The following is a 23,815-nucleotide window of genomic DNA, read 5'->3' as shown; positions in this document are numbered from 1 at the left end:
ATATAGGATGACTTGGGAAATATGCAAACTAAGGTACCATCATGGAGGAAAATTGGTAAGAACACCAAGAGTTAGATATGTTAATGGGTCAGTAGCAGAGTATGATGAAGATCCTAATCAAATTTACTATTGGACTATTCTATCTACAATCAAGGATTTAGGTTATGATTTAGCAAAGACAGTGAAAGATTACTATATTGAAGATGGGAAGTCACTAAACACAAGCTTGAAGTTGTTAGGTGATTATAGCAATGATGCAAAATTAGTTGATCAATTAACAAAGAAGATGACTCTGGATATTTATGTAGAACAGTTGAACTGTGCTAATGACATGAATATACCTATTGCACTTCTTGATTCAATTGAAGTTAGTGAAGGTATAAACGAGCTTGATGAAGATGTTGTTATGACTGGTACTAAAAGTAATGATGATAATGGATGGCCCACACCTTCATTAGAGGATTTCGATAGTGATTTGCAAGGAGTTAATGTGAATGCTATTGAACATGACAATAATAGGGATAAAGGAGTTAATGAAGTGAATGTAAGTGATGGCTATAGCTGTCACGACCCGAAACTCCCATCGAGCCCGTGACAACCGCCGCGACGTCTCAATTTACATTCATTACCCGGAATGTCAACCGAGACCCCGCAAGGCTTTAATATCAGCTTCTCATTTCCCCTGTGGGTAACTGTTTCCAAATACCACATTTTAAAAGATTTTAAACTGTTTCCAACTTAAACAAATGAAATAATAATTTTCGTCTCACAAGGGTATTTTTGTCATTTATCCCAAAAATCTAAAAAAATCATCTAAAAATATAGTATGTAAGTGGAAAACACATATTTCTTAATCAAAAATAATTTTGGATGTCTAAAACATTCGTTTAAAATGGAATTATGACTGTTATAATAAAATAAAAATATTCAATAAAATATTCAATTTTCACATAAAACGATATTTTAAGAACACTGCATAAATAATTTTTATAGCGTAAAAGCAAAATAAATTCTTACATACCGTAATACAGATAACCAAAGTATAGAATTTAATTTACAGTGACACGTGGGCCCCCGAATGACCAAAAGTATAAAAAGAAATGAACCTACAGTCTTTGGATGTGGCAAGTTCAACTGTAATCCTCGCCGATATCAGTTATCTACAATCTATTCTGAACCTGAAATGGGTGGAAATGAGGGTGGTGAGATTATAAAATCCCAGTGAGTAAACAAACATCACTCAAAATATCTAAAGTCGAGTAAAAGGAGACTATTAAAACATTTCATCAAACTGTAATTTATCATCTTTCAACTTATTTCAACCAAATGAAATCAATTTATTTAAAGCAAGTAATCAGTATGGCTTATGAATTTCTTAAAAAACTTGGCTCATGCCAAAAATTATTATCATACTCAGTTATTTGGGATACCTTGGCCGAGGGCTATCCCAACTGAGTCCGCCAAGGCTATTAGAAAGTCATGTTTTTATTTTGAAAACATAGCCATTCCTTGACGTTGGCCGAGTTCCCCTTCACGAGGTGGTTTGGCGTGAAGTGAACTCTAAAAGTTATACCTCAGGAGTTACCCTACTCGCCTCTCCAACCGAGGTAAAAATATAACAGGATTCCGTGCCCCTCTAATAGGCTAGTCCACAGAATCCAGCCCACTGCAGCAGGTCAAACCCACCATACAATAAAATTTTGACAGCATGACAGAGCTAATATATTACTACCCAGCCTGCAAGGGTAAAATAAAGCAATTCATATAATTCATAAAAACACAGCCCAGCCAGTCATGCCAATACAATAACATAAGCCATTAATTCAATTTTAAATTTACAACATATCAGTGGTCTCCAATTACTCTATTTTTCAAAATCGTTATTTCGTTTCAAGACAATTTATAAAATATTTTCATTTAAACTCATTTTGTTTACAAAACATAAAAATTTACCATTTGAACTCATTTTCATAAAATTCACCAAAACCGAATAAAAACATACTTTAGATAATTAAAATGATGGTAAGGTTACTCACCGTGTCTAGAGTGAGGATTTTCGAAATACTCAGACTATTGGTCCTCGGGTGCAATTCCCTTGCCTTTATTAGAGGACTCACCACCTTGACACAGTACAAAATCGAGAAATTCACCACATTGGTACTAAATTGAAATTAAACTAATTTAGACTACTAATGCTTGATATGGAAAGCAAAAATGTCTAAATTTTTGCCTAAATGCGGTGTTAGCCTATTTCGGTCTTTTACCCGATAAATTGATATACGCGTCCGTTTAAACTCCAAATTAATTTTTTTCAGTTTCTATACCTCAATTGCACCCAAATTGACTTAATGTCCCTCAGTGTGGTGCAAATTATCAGTCCCGATAATAAATTACGAAAATACCCCTAGTGGGTAAAAATTTGTATTTTTGCTCCGAAAATTTCCATTATTTTTCTAGGCTCATAATTCATCATTATTCATCATAATTCCTCAAATAACCATCAAGATCAGCAGCCAATATTCCCCTAGAAAATTCCGCATAATGGGTTTCAATGGGAGAAAATTATATTTCTAGCTTATTTTTGCTATATTTCAATATAACTTAACTAAAATCACTTAATTCAATTAAAATCAACCAAAAATCAAGCTCAAAACTCATCCATGGAGGTTTGGCCAGCATGGGTGTCCATACCCACTTTCTAATTTTGCATGGAAATGAGAAAAAAATGCATGGGTAGTGAAAATCACAAGGAAAATCAATGAAATTTACCTTTTTAATGCTTGATTTCTTGATTTCTCTTGATTTTCTCCAAATTTTTCAGGTAGGATTCTTGTTTTTTTTTTTCCCCTTTTCTCCCCTGGTTTGGACAGCTGAAGAAGATGAGAATTCCGGAATTTTCACCTTTTTAAAGGCTAAAATAATATAATATTATTTTATTCATTTTTTAATGTTTTATTAATTCCTTAAATTCTAGCCATCCATTTATTTCCAAATTTTCACCATACACTTGTCCCACATATCCATAGCTTAGGTAAAATTCTCAGACTTATCCAAAGTCTTGGTGGAGTAATTTTTGAAATTTACACTTTTACCCCCGTAAAAGTCAAAAATTACATTTTTGCCCCAAAAATTGAAAAATTGCCCATAGACATATTTTTCATCCCTTATACTCATACCATTCTCCAATTTGTCAAATTTGATCTAAATTCTCTCAAAATCTCAAATTTTGTCCGCGAGTGGCAAAATTACGATTTTGCCCCTACACTCTAGAAATTACTGGAATTAAACTTTTTCACTGCCAAACCCTCAAATTATACTCCAATACTCAAATCATACTCCAATAAGTCAAATGGGGCTAAAAAAATTCTTTTCTAAAAATTCCCATTGTGTCCTTGAGTGGCAAATGACCATTTTGCCCCTGGACAGTAAAAATTCTAGTTTGACTTCAAATTGATCCTCGAACTCCAAATCACCATATTAAACCATTCTGGGACTTTAATATTCTTAATTTCATTTTAAATTCTCTATTTGATCTAGTTCGAGACTTAAATTAACTTAATTGTACCATTTGGTACATTGTCGTCTTTTAACGATTTTTCTTTCAGGGCTTTCCAAGTATGCAAGCATATTGTCAATCATATGAATGACATGGAAAGTATTTTATAAGGTCGGGCTTGACAATAGCAATGATGTTAGAAGTGATTCAAGTGAAGATTATGAAGATAGGTTGATGGATGTGAAGTGGGTCACTGATGAAGATACAGATGCAGATGAAGAATTAGAAGTTGTTAGGGAAGATTTAAGAGAGTATGTTAATAGGAAAAAATAGTTAGGTATTGATGGAGATGATGATGATCCATATGGTGATAATGATATACCTATTTTGTCTGTTGCGGATGTAGGAAATAAAAGTCAAACTTCTAGGCCTAACTTTGATACCGACAAGGTGGATGGGTACAAGAGTGAGTACTTTGATTCATCAGACCCTATGAGTTTTATAGACACTAGTTATGGCTCCGATGAAGATGATGCACAGAGAGTGAAGTCTAGTGATAAATATTACAATCCAATGGTCCCTTTTGATGATTTTGTGGTTGGGCTTAGATTTGAAAACTTTGAGGTTTTTAAAAATGTTATTTATAAGTTGTCAACAAGAAAAAGATTTGAATTTAAGTTCTTAAAGAATAATAAACAAAGAGTAAGAGCTGCATGCATTACAAAGAACTGCAAGTGGACTATTCTTTGCTCATGGTGTGCTACTAACAAGATATACATGGTGAAAAAATATGAATTTGAGCACTCATGCTTGCCCCCAACAAAGAATAAAAAGGTGACAGCTTCTATGATTGCAAGAAAGTATGGTGAAAAGATTACTACTATGCCTTTCATTAAGCCTAGGCACCTAAGGGCACTAGTGAGGAAGGATTTAGGAGTTAGGGTGTCATTTAGTGTGTGTAGAGCAGCCAAGCTTGAGGTGATTAAAAAAATTGAAGAGAAGTACAAAGGGGAATACCTTGTTTTGAATGATTATGTTGAGGAGTTGAAATTGACAAATCCTGAAAGTACTATTTTTGTCACATCCCACAAGCCTACACCTGATTTGATGCCTATTTTTAAGAAAATTTGTATATGTTTTGGAGCTTTAAAACAAAGCTTTTTGGAGGGATGTAGACACATGATTGGACTTGATGGATGTTTTTTGAAAGGATTGATTAAAGGTCAATTGCTTATGGTTGTTGGAAGGGATGGGAATAATCAAATGTTCCCAATTGCTTTGGCAGTGGTGGAAAACTAGATTACTGAAAGTTGGACTTGGTTTATAGACCAATTATGTATTGATTTGGGCATTGGGGATGGGCTTGGGTGGTCAATCATCACTGATATGCAAAAGGTACACTATTTACGTTTATTATTATTTCAACTATGATATAATTTGTCTTTGTGAATTTATAAATATGGCTTTATCTTGTTTGTTTACTCTTGTAGGGTCTTGTAAAGTCAATTAGGGACTTATTGCCCTTAATTGAGCATAAAAGGTGTGCTAGACATATATATGCCGGATGGGGGAAGAAATATAGGGGAAAAGATTTGTAATTACAATTTTGGATTTGTGGTAGGTCTCCAAACCGACTTGAGTTAAACAAGAAATTTAAAAACATGGCAAACCTATATTAATGGAGAAGAAGCAAAAGCTGATCTTTTAGAAAAATAGCCACCCCAAGATTGGTGCCAAGCTTTTTTCTTTGAAACTATTAAGTGTGATGTAATTGACAACAACATGTGCGAAACATTTAATGGGGTGATATTAGAAGCTAGGTGCAAGCCTATCATTAGCAAGCTAGAGTATATTAAAATATATGTGATGAAAAGATTGGTGCAAAAAAAAGAGTATGTGAGTAAGTGGAAGACTAATTATGGACCTAAGATTATTAAAAAATTGGAAAAATATAGGAACTTTAGTACTAAGTGGGAGGTTTAATGGAATAAAGAGGGCAAACATGAAGTTTATTGGGGTAATTTAGTAACAAAAGAGAGGGAGAGTTACACTATAATGTTGCAACAACATTCATGTACATATAGGAGGTGGGACAAAAGTGGAATACCTTGTCAGCATGCTATAAGTGCAATTATGTATGATGGTTCAGATCCTCTTGATTATATATCTTCATGGTACAAAAAGCAAACTTATTTGTGTGCATATAAAAACATGTTGAACTCAGTAAAAGGAATGATGTTTTGGCCCAAAAGCATATATGGTCCTATTTTGCCTTTTTTAGTGAAGAGGATGCCTAGTGAGCCTACCACGAAAAGAAAAAGGGAAGCACTTGAAGGAAAGAGTAGAACCAAACTTTCAAAGATTGGGAAGAAGTTGACATGTGCTTATCGTGTTCAAGAAGGCCACAACAAGCTAGGATGTCCAAGGAGAACAGAATTTGTAAGACTATAATTTCATTGTATCTATGTAAGCCTTTCTTTGTAATTATATAATTCATATACTAATTTGTTAACTTTCCTTTTTGCATATCACTTCTAATAATTCAATGCCTCAAAATAGGAGAACAATGGGCAACAATACACAAAAAGAACACCTTGCTATCAAGAGTAATATTGATGCTACAAGTAATAATTATAGCAAGGTAGATAAATGTCAAATTTTCAGTTCTATATGTTGTTATATTTTTACTGTTATTAAGAAAGAAATTTGATACATGGGATTTAGAATATCATATGCCTTTGGTTTTATTCGCATTTGGTGTTTCTTTTTTTATTTGTTTTTTTATATAAAGTTCATTTGCTATGTTTTAATTTGCAAAAAAATGGTGACTCTTCAATAAGAGACAAGAATAAAGGGAAAGCATGGCCACATCAAGAAGGGATTGATTTATACCAAGACCTTGAGATTGGTGCTAGGATTCGACCTCATGCTCAAATAAGAAAATAATCAATAAATTAAAAAAATAACACAATGGAATAATAAACTAGCATTTAATCAGAAAAACAACCGAATCCTATAGGATCAATGTTTGTGTTTTTCATATAATTTTTTAATTAATTATAAACATTCATAAGTTTAAGAGTTATATACATTACTCTAGATACTGTAATCAAGTACCAATTAAATCAAATCTTTGCTTCTTCACTTTTAGGATTTGTCAAATCTTTAGCCACCCAAGTATTTAGCCTTTAACAGTAATCCACACAGTAACCGAATAAAACCTTCTCACAGGTAAGAGTTTTTACTTATGCTAGCAAGTTTTGCTTCTAAAACAAAGGGACCATAAATTCTTACTAAGTCTTATTTTTGTCAGACAAAGAAAACTATTTTTTTCTTATTTTATGAACTGGTTGAGAAATGGCTAGAAGCTTAGAGTTTTAGTTTGCTAACATAACATATTTATATAGCCAAACTAAGTTGTAACCCTAAATACAACAGTTGTATTTTAATTTAGTTAAGTTTCTGTGAACTTAATTAATTTCTCACTTTATTTTAATCTTTTTCAATTAAGTCCAACTTAAATAATTATCCTTATTTAATCCCAATCATGTCACTTAATGTGTATAACCCATTAGGCTTCTAACATGTTGGCAATAAATATAAATCCTAATCAAATATCAATCTGATAATTAAGTTATATTTATAGATCATGAGTGGTATCTAGCAATACATCATGACCACCTAAATGTTAGAGAGTCAATTAAAGAATTTGACAAAGCCCTTCAGTGATAAGCCTCTTAGTGTAATACGGTCCTTTCATCAAATATCCCGGATATGTCATAAAGTATGGCTCAGTGTCTACTTATAACATTCCATATTAGTTCTCATAATTTATGACTAATCTTATGAATTTAGGAAACTAACTTTCTTCAAATTCATCATGCTTTGGCCAAAGACTTTATACAAGTTAATCAAGAATTGAGAACAAGTGAGATACATCCTCTCATATCACTTAGGGTGATAAATCCTCTCTTGACCACTCATTCACCTTCGCATGCTTTATGACATACCCAAAAACACCCTATTTAGGCATCTAATAGCCTATAAACTAGTAGAGGTGAAATCAAAGTATGTCATTCTCCATTCAATATGACCTAGTGTCTCAAGTCTAAAGACTAGTTGTATGATTACACATGAAAACATATTCCATAGACACTTCAGTGAAATACCAAATGGAGTCCTCATAGCGAATCATGTTCAACGAACTTATCTTTAACAAGAACCTCCATGTTATCTTCTTGTATCCCATATACTTCAATCTATAAAATCGATTGCTTACTTTCCAAATAAGGAGGCTTAACATGTACCAGTCTTTCAGTATTTTCAATGCCCTGTCTTGACAACATAATAACCAAGAACAATTTTAAAAACATGACTTCAATGCATAGTGATATCATAATTGTAACAACTTTACAATTCTCTTGCAAGACCTTTATGTTTCATGGACTTCATCCAATTAGTACTTAATAACTCTTTATTATTGCACTAATATGAAGGAAAACCTCTATCACATATAGTTATGCGATTAAGTATGCATTCAATGACAATATATATTTATTGACCAATCTAATTGGCTCAAGGGTAGATACCAACAACTGAAATATTTATACTCAATGTAAGTAAATAATTACTTGATTTATTTTTTTTTAATATTATATATTGATAAAAAAACATTTTGTTTATTGAAAAAGACTAGAAGACCTAATGCAATGATTATTGAAAGGAAAGTCATGAAGTCTAATTCATGCATTACTACAAATCAACTGCTGGTAAGTATTAGTATTATTTTCACTTATTTTTGTAGTATTATACTTACCATTATGAATTTCACATATCATTATCGTTTTTGTTCTCAAGCACAAAGAAAGAAAAAGTTTGATAAAAAACATAAAGAAGCAAATATAGCATCAACACCAATTTCAACACAAGAAAGTGTTGCATTGATATGTTGTTAATTTTCAACATTTTCAAACTTGAAAATTATAGATTTTTGTTTTTTCGGTATCACATCAATGTAGCTAATGGATGTTTCCTTGGTTTTTTTTTAATGTTATTAAGGAAAAACTTATAACTTGATTATGTTTGCAAAAGTTTACTCAATCTTTTCTTTTTCATAATTAAATGATGGTTTGAATTTTCTATGAAAGAAAAATGACAGAAGAAGTGGCACAAAGTTTAAGCAGCTGGAATCAACTAGAAGTTAATAAAAGGTACATAAAAAATAAACAAAAGAAGAAAACACTTTCATTTAGCCAATAAAACGTCTATATGACAACAACTAGTACTCAATAAAAAGTACATAAAAAATAAATAAAAGAAGAAAAAAAATTTATTCAGCCAATAAAACGTCTATATAACAACTTGAGACCATAATTTTTAATATAAAAATAAAAGAAAAAATGAAGAACTTAGTGAAGGTACCTTACCTCATAGTTTCCTATAGGTTCAGCAAACATTATCCCCACAAGGCATTGCCTAGATATCACCTGATAAAGGAATCTCAACAATCAAACATGACACTTGCTCATTTTAAAAAAAACATAAAATCTCTTCAAGGGTCAAGTGTTAAAATAAATTTAAAAGAATTGGAGATGTACATTACAATTCATTATATCCAAGTGGAGATGTTCCTTCTAGAGCACCAAAAAAAAAGCATTGCCTTTTTTAAGTTTATGGCACATTCACACCATTTGTGTATTTGTTGTATCTATGATCTCTTTACGTATATGCTACCATAAGAGCTACAAGCTCTATTATTGTAATTTTATAGCAATATAATTCACATCTAGCTCTATGATAACTAAAATTTTACTTTGTATACAAATAATCGACGTTCACAAAAATATAGAAAGTATTGATTGTGCAAAAAAAAAAAGAAGAATAAAATTATCTAAAGACCATGCAAAATATGTGGCTTTACTAGTTTAAGACAAGAATTATAATATGTACCTTTTCACCTCTAATTGACTTAATCTTTCCATCAGTAGCTGGGCTATAAACTCTCAAAAACTCAATCTACAAGCTAAATTTGCTACCATTTGCATGTTCCACCTCTACCTTTTTTTGTTTGAAAGACAGTTATAAGACTTTTATTACAGAAATAAAAAAGGACAACATTAGACTTCTTTCTTACTACTCTAATTAAGAAAAAAAATAATGTACTGGCAATACTGTAGGATCAAGTTCCCAAAAGCCTCTCAGGCTACCATCTCTCTTGTCAATTAGTTGGAAAAAAAGAATTTGATGTGAGAATTTAAGCTAATCCACCTAAGGGATTTCCACTGTAACATTAGATCGTCCCTTTACACTAGCCTTGAAAACAAAATTGAAGCCATCCACACACTCCAAAACTAGAACATTTATGCACCTATCATTTTCCTCCATAACTTGCATTATGTCATATTCACAGTTCTCTAAGTCAAAACATTTAATTTTAGGAGTTCAGTTCCTATACAATGCCCAGACCATTGTTGAATCAAATTTAAAAGTAAAATAGTAAAATCACGATGGGTGGTAAATTTTATCCATCATCTTAAATAGAGAGATAAATTTGGATCTTATCATGCCTTAAAACCTTTCCAAGATAGGCATCCTTAACAAAAAATAATATTTGTCCTATGCTGAGTGCAAACATAGGGTTTTCTTAGAAGTCTTCATCTCCATTCCTAAAATTAAACATGTCTTAATTTCAACCATATGATGACTCTAAAATTTTTAGCTAACTTTACAAGTTAAGAACAAATGCCACCCTTGGAACTAGCACCATTGCTTAATTGTGGAAACCTTCCTAGCAATCCAAAAATGAACTGAAAATAAAAAGTGCAAAAAGAAACATATTTTCCTAGCAATCATCTTATAACAGAGCTTAATAATGTTACATAACGAATACTAATAAAGCTTTTAGATCCAATCAACAACAGAAAAGTATCATTTTCTGTTTTCATTTTTGATATGGTACCTCCTAGATGAAACACAAGCCTAATATGTTGAAGTAATTCCCAAAATCTATTTGCAATTAGGTAAAGGACCAAAACTAACCTGCCTTCCAAGAGATGACCAAGGCTGCATGCCCTAAACATAATTAATCAAATCATTGGAAGCCCATATCTGAAAAATGGATACTGGTTATCCCACCTTTTAAAGGATGAAGTTGAACTATGAACCTTAGTAGTGTTAACGGTCAAATTTCTAGTTTTTTAAGGCTGACCCATCTTTCTCTCAATGGATGTCATAAACAAGGGACTTTCATAGCTACTTTTCAAGTAGGTGTAATTAAATGAGAACAATTTTTACTCAGAAGGAGAAAATCTCCTTTGTTTCAAAAAAACAAAAGAAAAACTTACATTTTTGGGTGTTTTAAGAGAGAAGCTTTTTGGGTGCTTTAAAAGAGAAGCTTTTGAGACATGGAGTTTCCGTGTAAGTGTGGATCTTTCGAATTACCCTCTGCCTTAGCAAAAATGGCATCTATATACCTGAAGCCCCAAAACACAAACGCAATTTTGGAAAGGAAGGGGAAAGGCCAAAAAGATAAGCCAAGTAAGCATTTTTGCCACATCAGCATTATGCCATATCAGCATAATCATACCATTTCAACACAAAGTCAACACCACATCAACTGGTAGTGTCACATCAATTTAGTCAAATTACCATGTTAGCATGCTTAGCAGTTAAATTTAACGATGTTAGAGTCAAGGACTGAAATTATCAAATCAACAAAGTGTAAGGACTCAATTTATACAAATTATTGTATAGGGATTACATCTATACTTTTTGTAAAGTATAAGGGCCAATTACCTAAATTAACCTTTATTTATTTATTCAAAACAATCATTTTTGTAGTTATTAACTTCACGGTGGAGGTTTACAATTGCACATGGAGATGAAGGTTCATTCCAAAAAAAGAAAGGTTACAGGGGGACTCGATTGATAACAATGTTTACAATGACTACTATACAATAGATGCATTACGTTCATGGGAGATAGTTTATGCATTAACTTAGCCTTCCATGTTCATTCCACCATTATTTGATTGTTGTATTGCCCCAAAAATTAATATACAACTAATGTCATATGCTAAATCCCAACAATTTGGACAGGGCAATTTTGCACTCAAGGTTCAAAGAACCATTTCACTTTCTAGCATTGGAACATGATTTGGTACTCTTTATAAATAATCTTTTCTACTCTCCATGACTTGACTGGCCTTTTGATTAGTGAATTCATTTCATGTGAATTTCGTTTGTTTTTTGCTTTTTAATATCAAAGAGATCTCCTATCTCCTGGGCTTTTAAACTTCTAAACATTCCTTTGGCTATTGAATTAGGCCTTCTAATGAGTTTGTCGCACCCCCAAATCCGAGGCATAACAGACGCCGCACACCTATAAGATATAATCCTATAGACATGTAAGGTGCAAAAACATATATCGTATCCAACCAACTAAAGGGTCAAATATTTCTGAAAAATCTAATGATTTACAAAGCTAAGTCTATCAATATAATTCAAAGGGATATAATTCAACAATGTTCAAAAGTAAGCTTCCAATACTATAAGCTAAGATGTAAAGATAAAATCCTGAATAACAATTTAAGGTAGCTCAAAGGGTTATAATGTTTAAACAATCCGAAAGCAAACTAACACTATATGCTACCTTACAAAATGTCACTCTCCAAAATTTCTCACGTGTTTAACCAAATCACAAGTTAAAAAAATGTGAAAGAGTGAGTCCAACAGCTCAGGAAGTGACTAATATCTCCTTAACCGAATTAAGCATGCACAAAACATTTAGACTAAAATTATTTTTTCTCATATGAACATTAAAAATAAAATTTTGAGTAATCTAATTCAAATCACAAAACTATCTTAATTTCAAATGATTTTTTTAATAAAAGGATAAAATATGATTTCAAAATTATTACAGATTTTAATGGTTTCCCATAACATGCTATGACCATATTTAACCCCTATGACATAGGCTATAATCATAACAAAAATTACAATTAACCCTAGTGGCATGAGTTATAATCATATCAAAACCACAATTAATCCCAATAGCATGGGTCATAAATATATTAGAGGCAATCATTCGTTGCTCTAAACAGATATCACAAATATCACTATTCTGTAACGGATGGTGTAGTTGGAAAATTGATCTCTAATCACAGAATACATTTCGACATATCCAACATTTAACCTCCATTGGCAAAATCGTAACATAACCATATTAGGAGACAAAACGAAATATATTTACTGATTACTAAAATTCACAATACGATAATATTCACTTTCACAAAGCATATTTATTTTAAACTAGGTATTTATATATGTAATCACAAATATAGTCATAAATGCATATGTTAGACAAAAATCATATCCAAAATTTTAAAAAAAATCAAATATCATACTTCGTAAAAATTAACATTCTAAAATCCAAAATACAAAAATTATATATATACATTTTGCATATTCAGTCCGATTTTAACAAATTATAGGATAAAACATATTATATATAATATAAGAAATTCAATTTTACAGTGAGGTTAATTTTTAGGGTGTTAAAACACTGAAGGGATATTAGTCACTTACCTGATTTTGTCAAGTTCACTTTCAAGCTGCAAATTAAAAAATCTTCCTAGTTATTTAATATTTAAAGAAAATATATAAAAATCATAATTGAATTTGCAAACAAATTTGACAAGTGACTTTCCGTTGACCATCCTAAGCACTTAGGGTGTGCAGCAACCTTTATTGCAATTTAAGAATATTTTCAATTAATAAGATAATGTTTTATTATTTTTTAATGAATTAATAAAAAATCAAATAAAGTTAATAATTAAACTTAAATCATAAAATCAGTAACGATTTTAATTTCTAAGAAAAATATAATATTATTTTCGTATAAAAATCATGTTTGTAATTTTTTCTTAATTTTTTATATTTTTATAAAATTTACTAACTTAAGGAATTAGTTTAAAAATATAAATATATATACTTTTAGACATAAATATGTATATATATAATACATTAGAAATCACATATCCAATATTTATGAAGTTTACAATAGAATTTATCAAACATTAATTAAAATCAAATTTTAAAAAAATTAAAAAGAAATTTTCTAATATTTGAAATTTTCTGAATCTAGATGGTCATTTAACTTATTTTGAACTCTTGTAATTCTTAACCCAAATTGTTTTCAATGATAAAATCAACACCAATTTGAAGTATTCATATTATACTATAACACCAATATTTGTTTCGATTAAAAAGAACATAAGACTCTCAAGGTTTAAAAGCCAAAAGTTTAGAAATCATCACAAAAATACCTAGATTTTTAGGTTTTCAATATCAACGAATTTACTTTAAGGCCTTAATTCTCTTAACATAAGAAGCTCATAATCGAGCCATTGACACTAATTTAAACAACTCATTTCATACTATAAAATCCGTCAAAGAAACGGTCCAAAATATTATCGAAATATGGAGTTTCAATTACTCAAAATTGGATCATTAAACCTATTAAAATTAGGTTTTCAGTCAATTAAATTCGTTTCTTCCTAACTATAAAGCCAAACGAGATGCTACAAAAACTATTGGAAATATCTTTTCAAGACTTACAAAAACCATCATGCTACTGAAAATTCACCGGAATAGTACAGGATTTGAGTAAAAGTAATTTAAGATTTTTGTGCTTAAACAAAAAACTCCAACCCTAATCATAACTTAATAAGAAATTCCTTAAATACTTTTTCCTTTTTTTTTTTCTATCTTCTTCTTCTTCTTCTTTCTCTTAAGCCTAATGATATAAGATTGAGTTAACTTCTTTTGATTTTTTTTTCAACTGATTTTTTTTCTTTTAAATATGCTAAGATAAAATTGATTGCTTTTCCTTTTAAAATATGATAAGATTAATTGACTACTTAAAACTAACTGATTTTTTTTTTAAATATGATAAAGTAAAATTGATTGATTTTCTTTTTAAACGTGATAAAGTAATCTAATATCAATTAAAATACATCTACTCCAATTTAAAAAAAAAAATTCTCTTTTTATTAATAATTCCAAACTATATTTCAATTATCAAATAAAACAAAATATTTTTTTTGTGAGGGGGTATTACAGAATTAACCCACAAGCCCGCCGAGTCTGTCTAGGTTGGCCCTCCTGCTTCCTCTGCATATCCTTTCTCCAATCTGTTGAGTGACTTAACAGGAGGATTTGATCTTCTAGTCCACTACTCTTTTTTTTTCTTTTTGAAAAAGTTGGAGCCTTGCTGACCCTTAAAAGGATTAAAAGATCATCTGCCCCAAAATTATATATTACAAAACTTGTATGATCACATCATTAGTCATCCCGTTGTTGATTGAGACTCCACCAAACTTAAATGCTTCTCTCTCTTTCGCTCTTGCAGAGAAATTCAATGGTACACTTCACTATCATTGCGTTTTCTGGCACTAAGAATCTGACTATTATGGCCTTTTTTCACCATTGGTGGTCCTCGTACAGATTTAGAGCTGTTGGATGAGTAAAAAGTGTAGTGATGAAATTGACAGGCGTAGACTATTGATTTTCTTCTCACCTCCTTTTCTTGACTTATAACTGTCAGTGTCCAGGAACCCCGCAACACGTTAACCGTGCTTCAGCCGGCGCCATGAATCAACACTTGTAAATATCAAACAAGTTGCTTCAATAATGCTTATCATTCTCTTTCTCACTTCAAAACTGAAGCCTTATAATTTTTTTTTCAAGTAAAGTTAAAGCCTCATCTTCATTGCAAGTGAACACACGTATTCAGATTATATTTGTATGGGTAATACATTAAACATCAAGTAATTGCCACGATACATAAATCATAAAAATGCGTAGATTTTGAGCTCTTGGATGAATCTGATCTGACGCCACTCGCAATCGCAAACCATGTGTCCTGACCCATGGTTTTGCATTCACGCAAAACGAGAGAGCAAGAAATCCACGAGCATTGTTCCATTGTTTCGGGCTCGCTCTCAGGGTACTGCAGGGTGCACTCAGATTGTGGGCGTTGGGGTGGGCCTTGTATGTCATGTAATGCACCAGATATCGTAATACCCCGTCTCTCTCATCATCCCAATCTCAAATGCTCAACTTATGCATTGGATTTGCCCTTTTAAAAGGCGGACACCTTGTCAAACAACTTTTCACTTTTTCTTCAGGTTTCCCTGTCTGATGCCACCTTGTTAACCTTTATTTAAAACTGTGCTATATACAGGCATCTTATCCTGTTAGCCTTGACTAGCAGGTACAGAGCATCAAAATTGCATTTAATTTACAAAAAAGGGCTGTTTCATGCGTACATATAGAGCCAACCAAACCGAAACACACGCAACCACTTGAACCCATTTACAGCTCCAGATAGCAACCAGACTGAACATGACCCGAATATTCCTCTCCCACTTCCATTCTGCTCCACGTGTAACTTCTCAAATTCAACACGTAAGCTGTGTGGGGCTCGCCGAAGCTCCATGAACCAATCACCAACAATTTGTCTTTCCACGCGCACATATGAGCTGTTTTGCACACTTCAACTGGCAGCTCAGCTATTGGTGTCCAGGTGTCACCCTCAAGTCTTGTCACGTAACCTTCCCGACACATGTATAATTTTCCGTCAGCTGCCACACATGTTCTTGGACACGTGCCGGTTAACAACAGGTTATCTTGCACTGGGCTCCATTGAAACGTGGCAATGTCGAATTGCTCGGCACTGCTCTCGAATTGGCCTTGCCTCTCTGTACAATATCCGCCGATGACGTGGAACTTTCCAAGGTGAAAAATTCCCTTGCACTCATCACGCTCTCTTTCCATGTCAGGCAACTGAACCCACATGTTAGCTGCCACGTCATATGCCATTGCTGATTTCAACGCATTTTTGTCGCCATCGTGTCCGCCGGCAACGTAGACCATCCGATCCAAATCCGACGAGCATCCAAAGAATATCCTCCGTACACCTGGCATATCAGCCCCACGTCTCCACCTGGCCGATATAAAATTGTAAACATAGACAGCATTCCGGACCTCAAAAGTATCCGGATCCAACCCGCCCATCACGACAAGGTTCGACCCGACTCCGACAACTTGACAAAACATGGGCAACCCATCAGACAGCTCCGGAACCGAAGGCAGCTCACACCAGTCACCGGTATCCGGCTCGCAAAGCACGAGGCGATAAACCAGCATGGCCTGGCATTTCAGGCCGAAATTTCCTCTCGGGCTGACTCGGGTTTGGGTCATCACCATCACATGTTTACTACAGCCAGCGGCTTTTCGATGACGAAAAAACTCTGGCAAATGAATTTCAACCTTCCAATCTTTACAGGTTGATGCAATGTTGGAGAAGTTATTGTATGGGACACGAATCAAACATTCACGGGCAATATCATTAGGAAGACCAGGAATCAGCTCCATCGCGGACATGTAAATCTGTTGAAAAATAAAAGGCTAACAAAGAGTGGTTGTTGTAAATGTAAAAGGAAGAGAGGATATGGATAAAAGAAAGGAAATGAAGTTTTGGGGTGGGGGGGTTGGGGGAGAGAGAGAGTTAGTTTGGAGGGATTTATAGGAAAGTGAACTGTTGCAAGTGTTTAGAGATGATAAAGCTGAAGAAGAGGACAGGCAATGAAGAAGTTTGATGGTAACTCGCAAGAGACAATGGGAGACCATTGGATCATCAGCAGCTGTTGTCGGTATAGTATTTTTTTATTATATATGCCTTCAACGGATTCTCTTTGTCGCCGGTTTTGCTTTGTTAACTATATTTACTTTGTAGCTATTACATTTCAATGGATTCTCCAGGCTTTTATTTTGAAATTTTTTTTACTCCTATTTCTATTATGAATCGCTTTTGCCACTTACATATTAGTTTTGACTTTTTCTGAATTTGTTAAAAATGTAAAATTATATGTAATTAAAATGACAAGAATTTAGGGTCTCAAAAAAAAAATAATAATAACAAGAGTAGTTACTTATAAAAATTATAATTTTATGTTTGCTTTTTCTTTTGAAAAATAAAACATAAAATTGGAAATTATAAGCATGTAAATACATAGAATTTATAACTTGAGGGGAAAAAGATACGGTATTTATTGTATTACAGATATAATGTGTAGTTACTAATAATTCAACGCACATGACTTGGAAAATTATTGATGTTTGTCCCTTGACGTGACATAAGAAAAGGGATGAACATCACTTAAATGGACAAGACTTTATTTTATTTTTTTATGAAAAGAATTTAAATTTTTAGTCCTAATTGTTTGCAAAAAAAAAAAAACAATTCGAGTTTTATATATCTTATATTTTGTTTCTAGAAGCAACGTTAAGATGCTATTCATGTCATCCTGCTAAATGATTGAACTTTATTTTATGTTCATGATTCCATTCCAATAATGTGTATGGTGAATTTGGTGAATTTTTATAATTTTATAAAATTGCAAAAGGTAAGAATTTTTAAAAAAAATTAAAATTTCTTTGGGTACGTCGCCGGTAAGCATTACGTTAATAACTGATCGATCATATAGCCAATAGGAGTGTAGGAGCATAGGGTGAGAAAGAGAGTGCGAAGGCGTGGTGTTCATACATGAAATTCTTTGCCCTTTCCTTTTCAGAACAGATGGATAGGATTGCGAGCTTCTTAATTAATCGTGAAAGTGAAAAATCAAAATGTGATAATTGGAGAAAGAAGAATTTATTTAAAGTAAACTAACGAGTTGGATGGCAACACGCTTTTTTTATTATCACTATTTAATATTTTATAATGTAATATGTTATAAGTAATATGATTACAATTAATGTAATTTCAAACAATATGATTACGGTGAAAATAATATTGTAGTATTTGACATATAAGTAAAGTAATAATTGAAATGCAAAGAAATAACATTGCACGCTCGGTATGTAAGTACTTTGCTAAGAATATAATGTCAATTTTTATATTTACTCATATTTATTAAAATACAAGTTTAATATGCTTGTATTTTTTATTATTAATTTTTATATTATATCATCTCTTCAATACATTTTTAATGTCATATATTTTATTTTTATTTTGTATTATAACCTTATAGAATTTATTTTTATTTGTTAATATAATTTTCTATATTATATATATATATATATATATATATTTTAAAAGATAATATAAATTTTATTGATAGTCACTATGACTACTGAGAATAATAAAAAGATATTCCTCAAAATATATATATAAAAAAATAAATTATAGCATTGTAAAATATTTTTAACAAAGTAACAAAATTAAAGAGTAAAAATATTTTTAATAACATTGCAAAATGTAATGCAATATGATTGTATTAATGTTAGACTGTAATCACATTACATCTATTAGTTATAATGTTATTGCATTACAATCTTATATTATAATAATTTATTACAAATAAATATTATAATATAATTTAATTAGATACATCGTAAGGAATGTGCTCTCACTTTCATCGTATCAAACGTTTTGTAACTCCTACAAGCCGATGGATGGTATTTTTATAAATTCAAATTGAAAAGAAAGTTAGACAAAGTTGAATAAAAGAAAATGATGTTGTTGTATCTCATTTCAATATTTGATTTTCTTCCCCTTGAACAAATATTTTGATTAACCAAATGTCAAAATGTTACTGTCTTAGACCTTTTGGTAACTAAATTCCCATCTGCCAATGGCTGCCCTGCCTGATTACCTTGCAGCCGCGGAAAGTGACATGGAACAGGGTCCCATTGTTACTAATTCAATCAACAATGTGAAAACAGGAAAAACAACAAAAAAAAGACAGAATGTTTTTATACGCAAAAAAATTATTATGAATCCGAAAAGGTTACCCACCGTGGAAAACATTGTTGATTTTTTATTATACTCAATTATAGACGTGTGGAAAATCAAGATTCACCACTATATGTCTTAATACCTTAATTTACAGTTGATATGAGATTTTCGTTTCCTACTAAGGAGCCTACCCAATTATTATATTGAAGAAACTTTATGTAAACTTTGCCCTTTAAAATCAATTGCTTAAATTCATAAAGAATTCCTAATAAAAGATCACAAGTTTAAACGCATCTTGAAATAATTGATAATCGATTGTTTTTGATGATTCACAAACGATAAGTAGACATAAAAAAAATTATATTACTCTTTAATTAAAAAACTCTTTATTTACTGATAATTAATGTACGTGAATCTCATATGATTAATAGTAGAGGATTATTCAAATTAGATAAAAGGGAAAGAAAGTAGGATTGGCCATCTTTCGAACAGCTCCAAAGTCAAATGAAAGTAATGTAACATTGAAACTAATAACAGATAGTCATAGCTTAGTTTAAAGTGACCAAATATTTGGTGTATTATCTCAATTCGGTACATGAATCAAATTCCTGGGAGAGTTTAGATGATTACAAAGTCAAAAGAACAGTTTGAGTTTAAGTAGTGGAAGATTTAAGTAAAATTACGAATATTGGAGGTCCATCAACATCAAAGAGTCTAATGAATTATGGGAGAGCTAGCCTTCAATTGTATATTCATATGTTATAAAGTCATTGTTTGACCTTACCATTTGCATTTTTTTTCTCCTCCTTTTGTGGTTTGGTAACTCATACTATAAACTCGCTTTCTGTAATTTGTTTTATTTGGCCCCCAATTTCAAACTAATTAAATCAACATAATATATTATCAAGACCCACATACACATAATTTTAATTACTCTTCAACTAAAATAAATCCAAAGTTTTGGGGAAAGAGGAAATGATCATATTGGAATTGCTATTTTTCTGTACAGCAATATCAGCATCATCTATTTCTCTGCCTCAAATCTCCAAGAAGCATCCTGATTGAACATGACCATAGTATTTCTCCGGGGTCTCCAACTTTGCCCACTCGGATTTCGTCAAATTCAGCACGTAAGCATTGTGGGGCTCATCGAACCTTGAAGAACCAATCGCTAGCAACTTGTCTTGCCACCTTGTCATGTAAGCAATCTTGCACAAATCGGCAGGGAGCTTGGCAATCACTTGCCATCTGCCATCTTTCAATGCGGCCACATCACCTTCACAAATCATATAAATATCCGCACCGTCGCCATCTATGCAAGTCCTTGGACACGTGCTGGCTTCTAAGAAATCATCTTGCACGTGATCCCACCGCCACATGGCCATGTCGAACACCTCTGCACTTTTCCCGAATCGGCCTTGCATATCGGTGCAATAGCCGCCGATGACATGGAACTTGCCACGGTGGAAAACTCCCTTGCACTCATCGCGCTCCCTTGCCATGTCAGGCAAAGAAATCCACTCATCCTTCGCCACATCATATGCCAGTGCTGACCTCAAAGCATTCTTCTCCTCATCATGTCCACCAGCAACATACACCAGCCCATCAGCATCGGATGCACATCCGAACAGTGAACGCCGTACGCCTGGCATATCAGCCCCCCGCCGCCACCTTGCAGTCAAGAAATTGAACACAAAGACAGAATCGGACACCTCCCAAGTGACCGGGTCTAAACCACCCATTACTACAAGATCAAACCCGACAGCAACTAGCTGGCAAAAATAAGGCAGCCCATCGGGGAATTCATCAGGAAGCTGAGGCAAGTCAACCCAGTTTCCCGTATCCGGCTTCAAAAGAGAAAGGCCATAAACAGGTTTAGCAGAGCACTCTTTTAGAACACCCTGTTTCGTATCCCAGTCAACCCGTGCCTGAGCCACGATAACAAGTTGTTGGCCGTGGCCAGTAGCTTTCCTTAGGTGAAAAAATTCCGGCAGCTCAATCTCAGTCTTCCACCCTTTACAAGTCGACAAAAGCGTCGAGAATTGATCGTAGGAGACTCGAACTAAACATTCTCGAGCAATATCGTTGGGGAGATTAGGGATCAAGTCCATGGTAAATTAGAAATGAGAGCGTTGATAAGGAGAAGCTAGGAAAGAAGAGAATTCAAAAATGGGCAGAGGAGGCAGCTTTGAAGAAGATGGGTCTAACATCTGATTCAAGGAATGATGGTTCCGTTTATAGGGGTGGGGGTTAAAGTGAGCTAAACTTTATAGGTGAACCATGCAGGCCTTATGGAAAAGTCAAAGAGAGTATTTCTTTTGAACCAAAAGACCAATGGAGACCTCGGAACAGCATGACGTTAATTTTCTTTGTTCCCATTAACTTCGAATTCTATAATGGGGTTATTAAGATATTACAGAAACCTTCAAGCCAGGTAATCTAATAGAATATATTACTTGAATTTTTCATGATTAAAATATATATTTATTATATTATATAGGAATGTCGCAGGCATTGTGTCTGGAACAACTGCAAATCAGTTTGGTTTGGCCAAATAATCAAATATGTTTGGAATTGGGATCAGTAATTCTGATAAGCATGTTCACCGTTTTAAGTTTATCTACATATGGAATGTTTTACTACCAGTAATTTCCATCCACCAGATTTATTTATTTCTTTTTATTCCACTGAAGAGTCTAGTTTATTTTATTTAGTATGCATTTCATGATAATGAGATAATAATACTTAAACATTTGACTAAAAAATTTGTCAAATATGCAGGTGAATGAAGGGTTCGTGGTGGCATTAGTACTTCTCCCCATGTTCAATCCCTGATCTCAAGTCAAATGAAGTATAATTATAACATCAACATTTATAAATTAGTAGTAGTAAAACCAATGGAATAGTAGTCCTTCCCATGTTTAATCCCCCTAATCTCAAGCATTCATCGAAATCAGGCTCATAAGAATTGTGGCTTAAAGGTAATCATGATTAACAAACAAGATATGAGACCAAAGTTTCCCTCTCCTTTTTTAAGATCAAATTCAAGTGATCATTTGTCCCAATACACTGATTCTGAAAAACAGCCTTGGGGATTTTTGGTTGAGCCTTGGCCTTTCTCAACCCTCACAAATTAAAAAGCTTGGACCAACAATTTGATTAGAGGTAAAGTCAATGTAATTAATAATATTAAAATGAATTAGAAAAATTCCCAAAAAAAAAAAACCATTGAACTCAAATTGAGAGCCAACAGATATGATATCAACTCGTCAGGTCGGTACCACTCTTTATAAAGTAGTATTAAACTTTTGCTTTATGAATTTGTCAGTATTTTCTAGGGAAACTGAACAAGAAAAATGACATGTAAAGAATATATATACTTGTGCAGAATTAAAGAATTATCAAGTTGAAATTGACCATGTTAATTTAAAGCCTATAAAGCTACTTGTCAATAATAATACCTAAAGCCTGGAGGTTGGTTTTCTATATTGGGGAAAGAGGTCACAGACCTTGAAGCCGCGTCGAGTCCTTTTAAACAAAGGAAATTTGAACAGTTGGCACTTTAAAGTTGTAAACCATAAGCTTCGAGTTCCCAAATCAAAGTCTAAATTAATATTATTAACAAAATAAAAAAAGGTTTATCATGAGTAACACAATGTCATTCAATTTATCCTATTGTTTGGAAGTTGTACAAGGTTAACTAAATCTTTCTTACCATTAATGTCCTCAAGGAAACACACCTCAAGCCAAGAAAATTATGATATTTTATACCATTCTTACAACAATATATTAGCCGAATGCAATTTGTTCATTCAATTTAATTATATATTATTATTGTGATTCTGAATTTTCTGCACATAGTAATATACCACACTTTTTCTTCTTGGTTTAGACAATATCATGAATAGTCAAACTATGTATGAAGCATATGGAAAAGCACATGAATGGGCAAGCATTGAGGAGCAAACAAATTTAGTCAAATAATAATTTAACTTTATCCCATTACCAAGCATGCCTAGTCTAATTATCCATATCTACCAGAAATACGGAATATTGTCGTTAGAGTTAAGCTGTTGGTATTTATTTTTATTCACAAAGGAAAAAGAAAGCGTGAGAGCAACTCTTTTTTAACTGACCAATTATTGTGAGGGTCCTGTCTGGACCAACCTTGGCTTTGTTTGAGGTGACTTGCCACATGCAACTGCCTGCTTAGTTTGTTCGTACAATAAAACATTGCCTCTGTTTGGTAGTTACCAAAGATAAGGATGAGTTGGTATAATGCAAACAAAATTATCAAAATTTATGGCATATAGATATTGAAAAAGAATGTGAATAATATCCAAAGATAAAGATGAGGAGCATGAAGCATGCATTTCTTTTTACATTCAGGCCGACACAAAGCCAAAATCCTAAACTACGTTATATGTGTGCAGCTCTCATCACTGTTTCCAAAATACTATAATTAGCTTTGAGACAAGAAAAATAATGGAAAGGTTATAAAAATTTATGTCTTGGCAT

The 23,815-nt window shown here is 32.7% G+C and overlaps 2 protein-coding genes, 1 long non-coding RNA gene and 1 pseudogene across 3 annotated transcripts; 1 reads left to right on the top strand and 3 right to left on the bottom strand.

The window, feature by feature from the left end:
- Window positions 1-976: 976 nt before the first annotated feature.
- LOC148762154 (uncharacterized) lies at window positions 977-2,888 on the bottom strand. Its single transcript, XR_016027222.1, has 3 exons — window positions 2,770-2,888; window positions 2,037-2,120; window positions 977-1,178 (listed from the first exon to the last, which is right to left on the bottom strand). It is a non-coding gene; the product is annotated as an uncharacterized LOC148762154 (long non-coding RNA).
- An 842-nt stretch (window positions 2,889-3,730) lies between these two features.
- On the top strand, window positions 3,731-4,795 carry LOC148762153 (uncharacterized). Its single transcript, XM_088807651.1, has 2 exons — window positions 3,731-3,807; window positions 3,925-4,795. The coding sequence occupies exons 1-2, from the start codon at window positions 3,731-3,733 to the stop codon at window positions 4,793-4,795; spliced, it is 948 nt and encodes a 315-aa protein (XP_088663777.1).
- A 10,800-nt stretch (window positions 4,796-15,595) lies between these two features.
- LOC18595870 (F-box/kelch-repeat protein At1g80440 pseudogene) lies at window positions 15,596-17,067 on the bottom strand (annotated as a pseudogene).
- Window positions 17,068-20,255: 3,188 nt separating this feature from the next.
- On the bottom strand, window positions 20,256-21,544 carry LOC18595869 (F-box/kelch-repeat protein At1g80440-like). Its single transcript, XM_007023989.3, has one exon. It carries the CDS (start codon window positions 21,406-21,408, stop codon window positions 20,335-20,337), a length of 1,074 nt encoding a protein of 357 aa, XP_007024051.3. The 5' UTR covers window positions 21,409-21,544; the 3' UTR covers window positions 20,256-20,334.
- Window positions 21,545-23,815: the final 2,271 nt, after the last annotated feature.

Source organism: Theobroma cacao, chromosome 6 (assembly GCF_053813885.1).
Source record: "Theobroma cacao isolate CCN51 chromosome 6, ASM5381388v1, whole genome shotgun sequence".
Taxonomy (NCBI): domain Eukaryota; kingdom Viridiplantae; phylum Streptophyta; class Magnoliopsida; order Malvales; family Malvaceae; genus Theobroma; species Theobroma cacao.
This window is presented reverse-complemented; position numbering and strand designations above follow the sequence as displayed.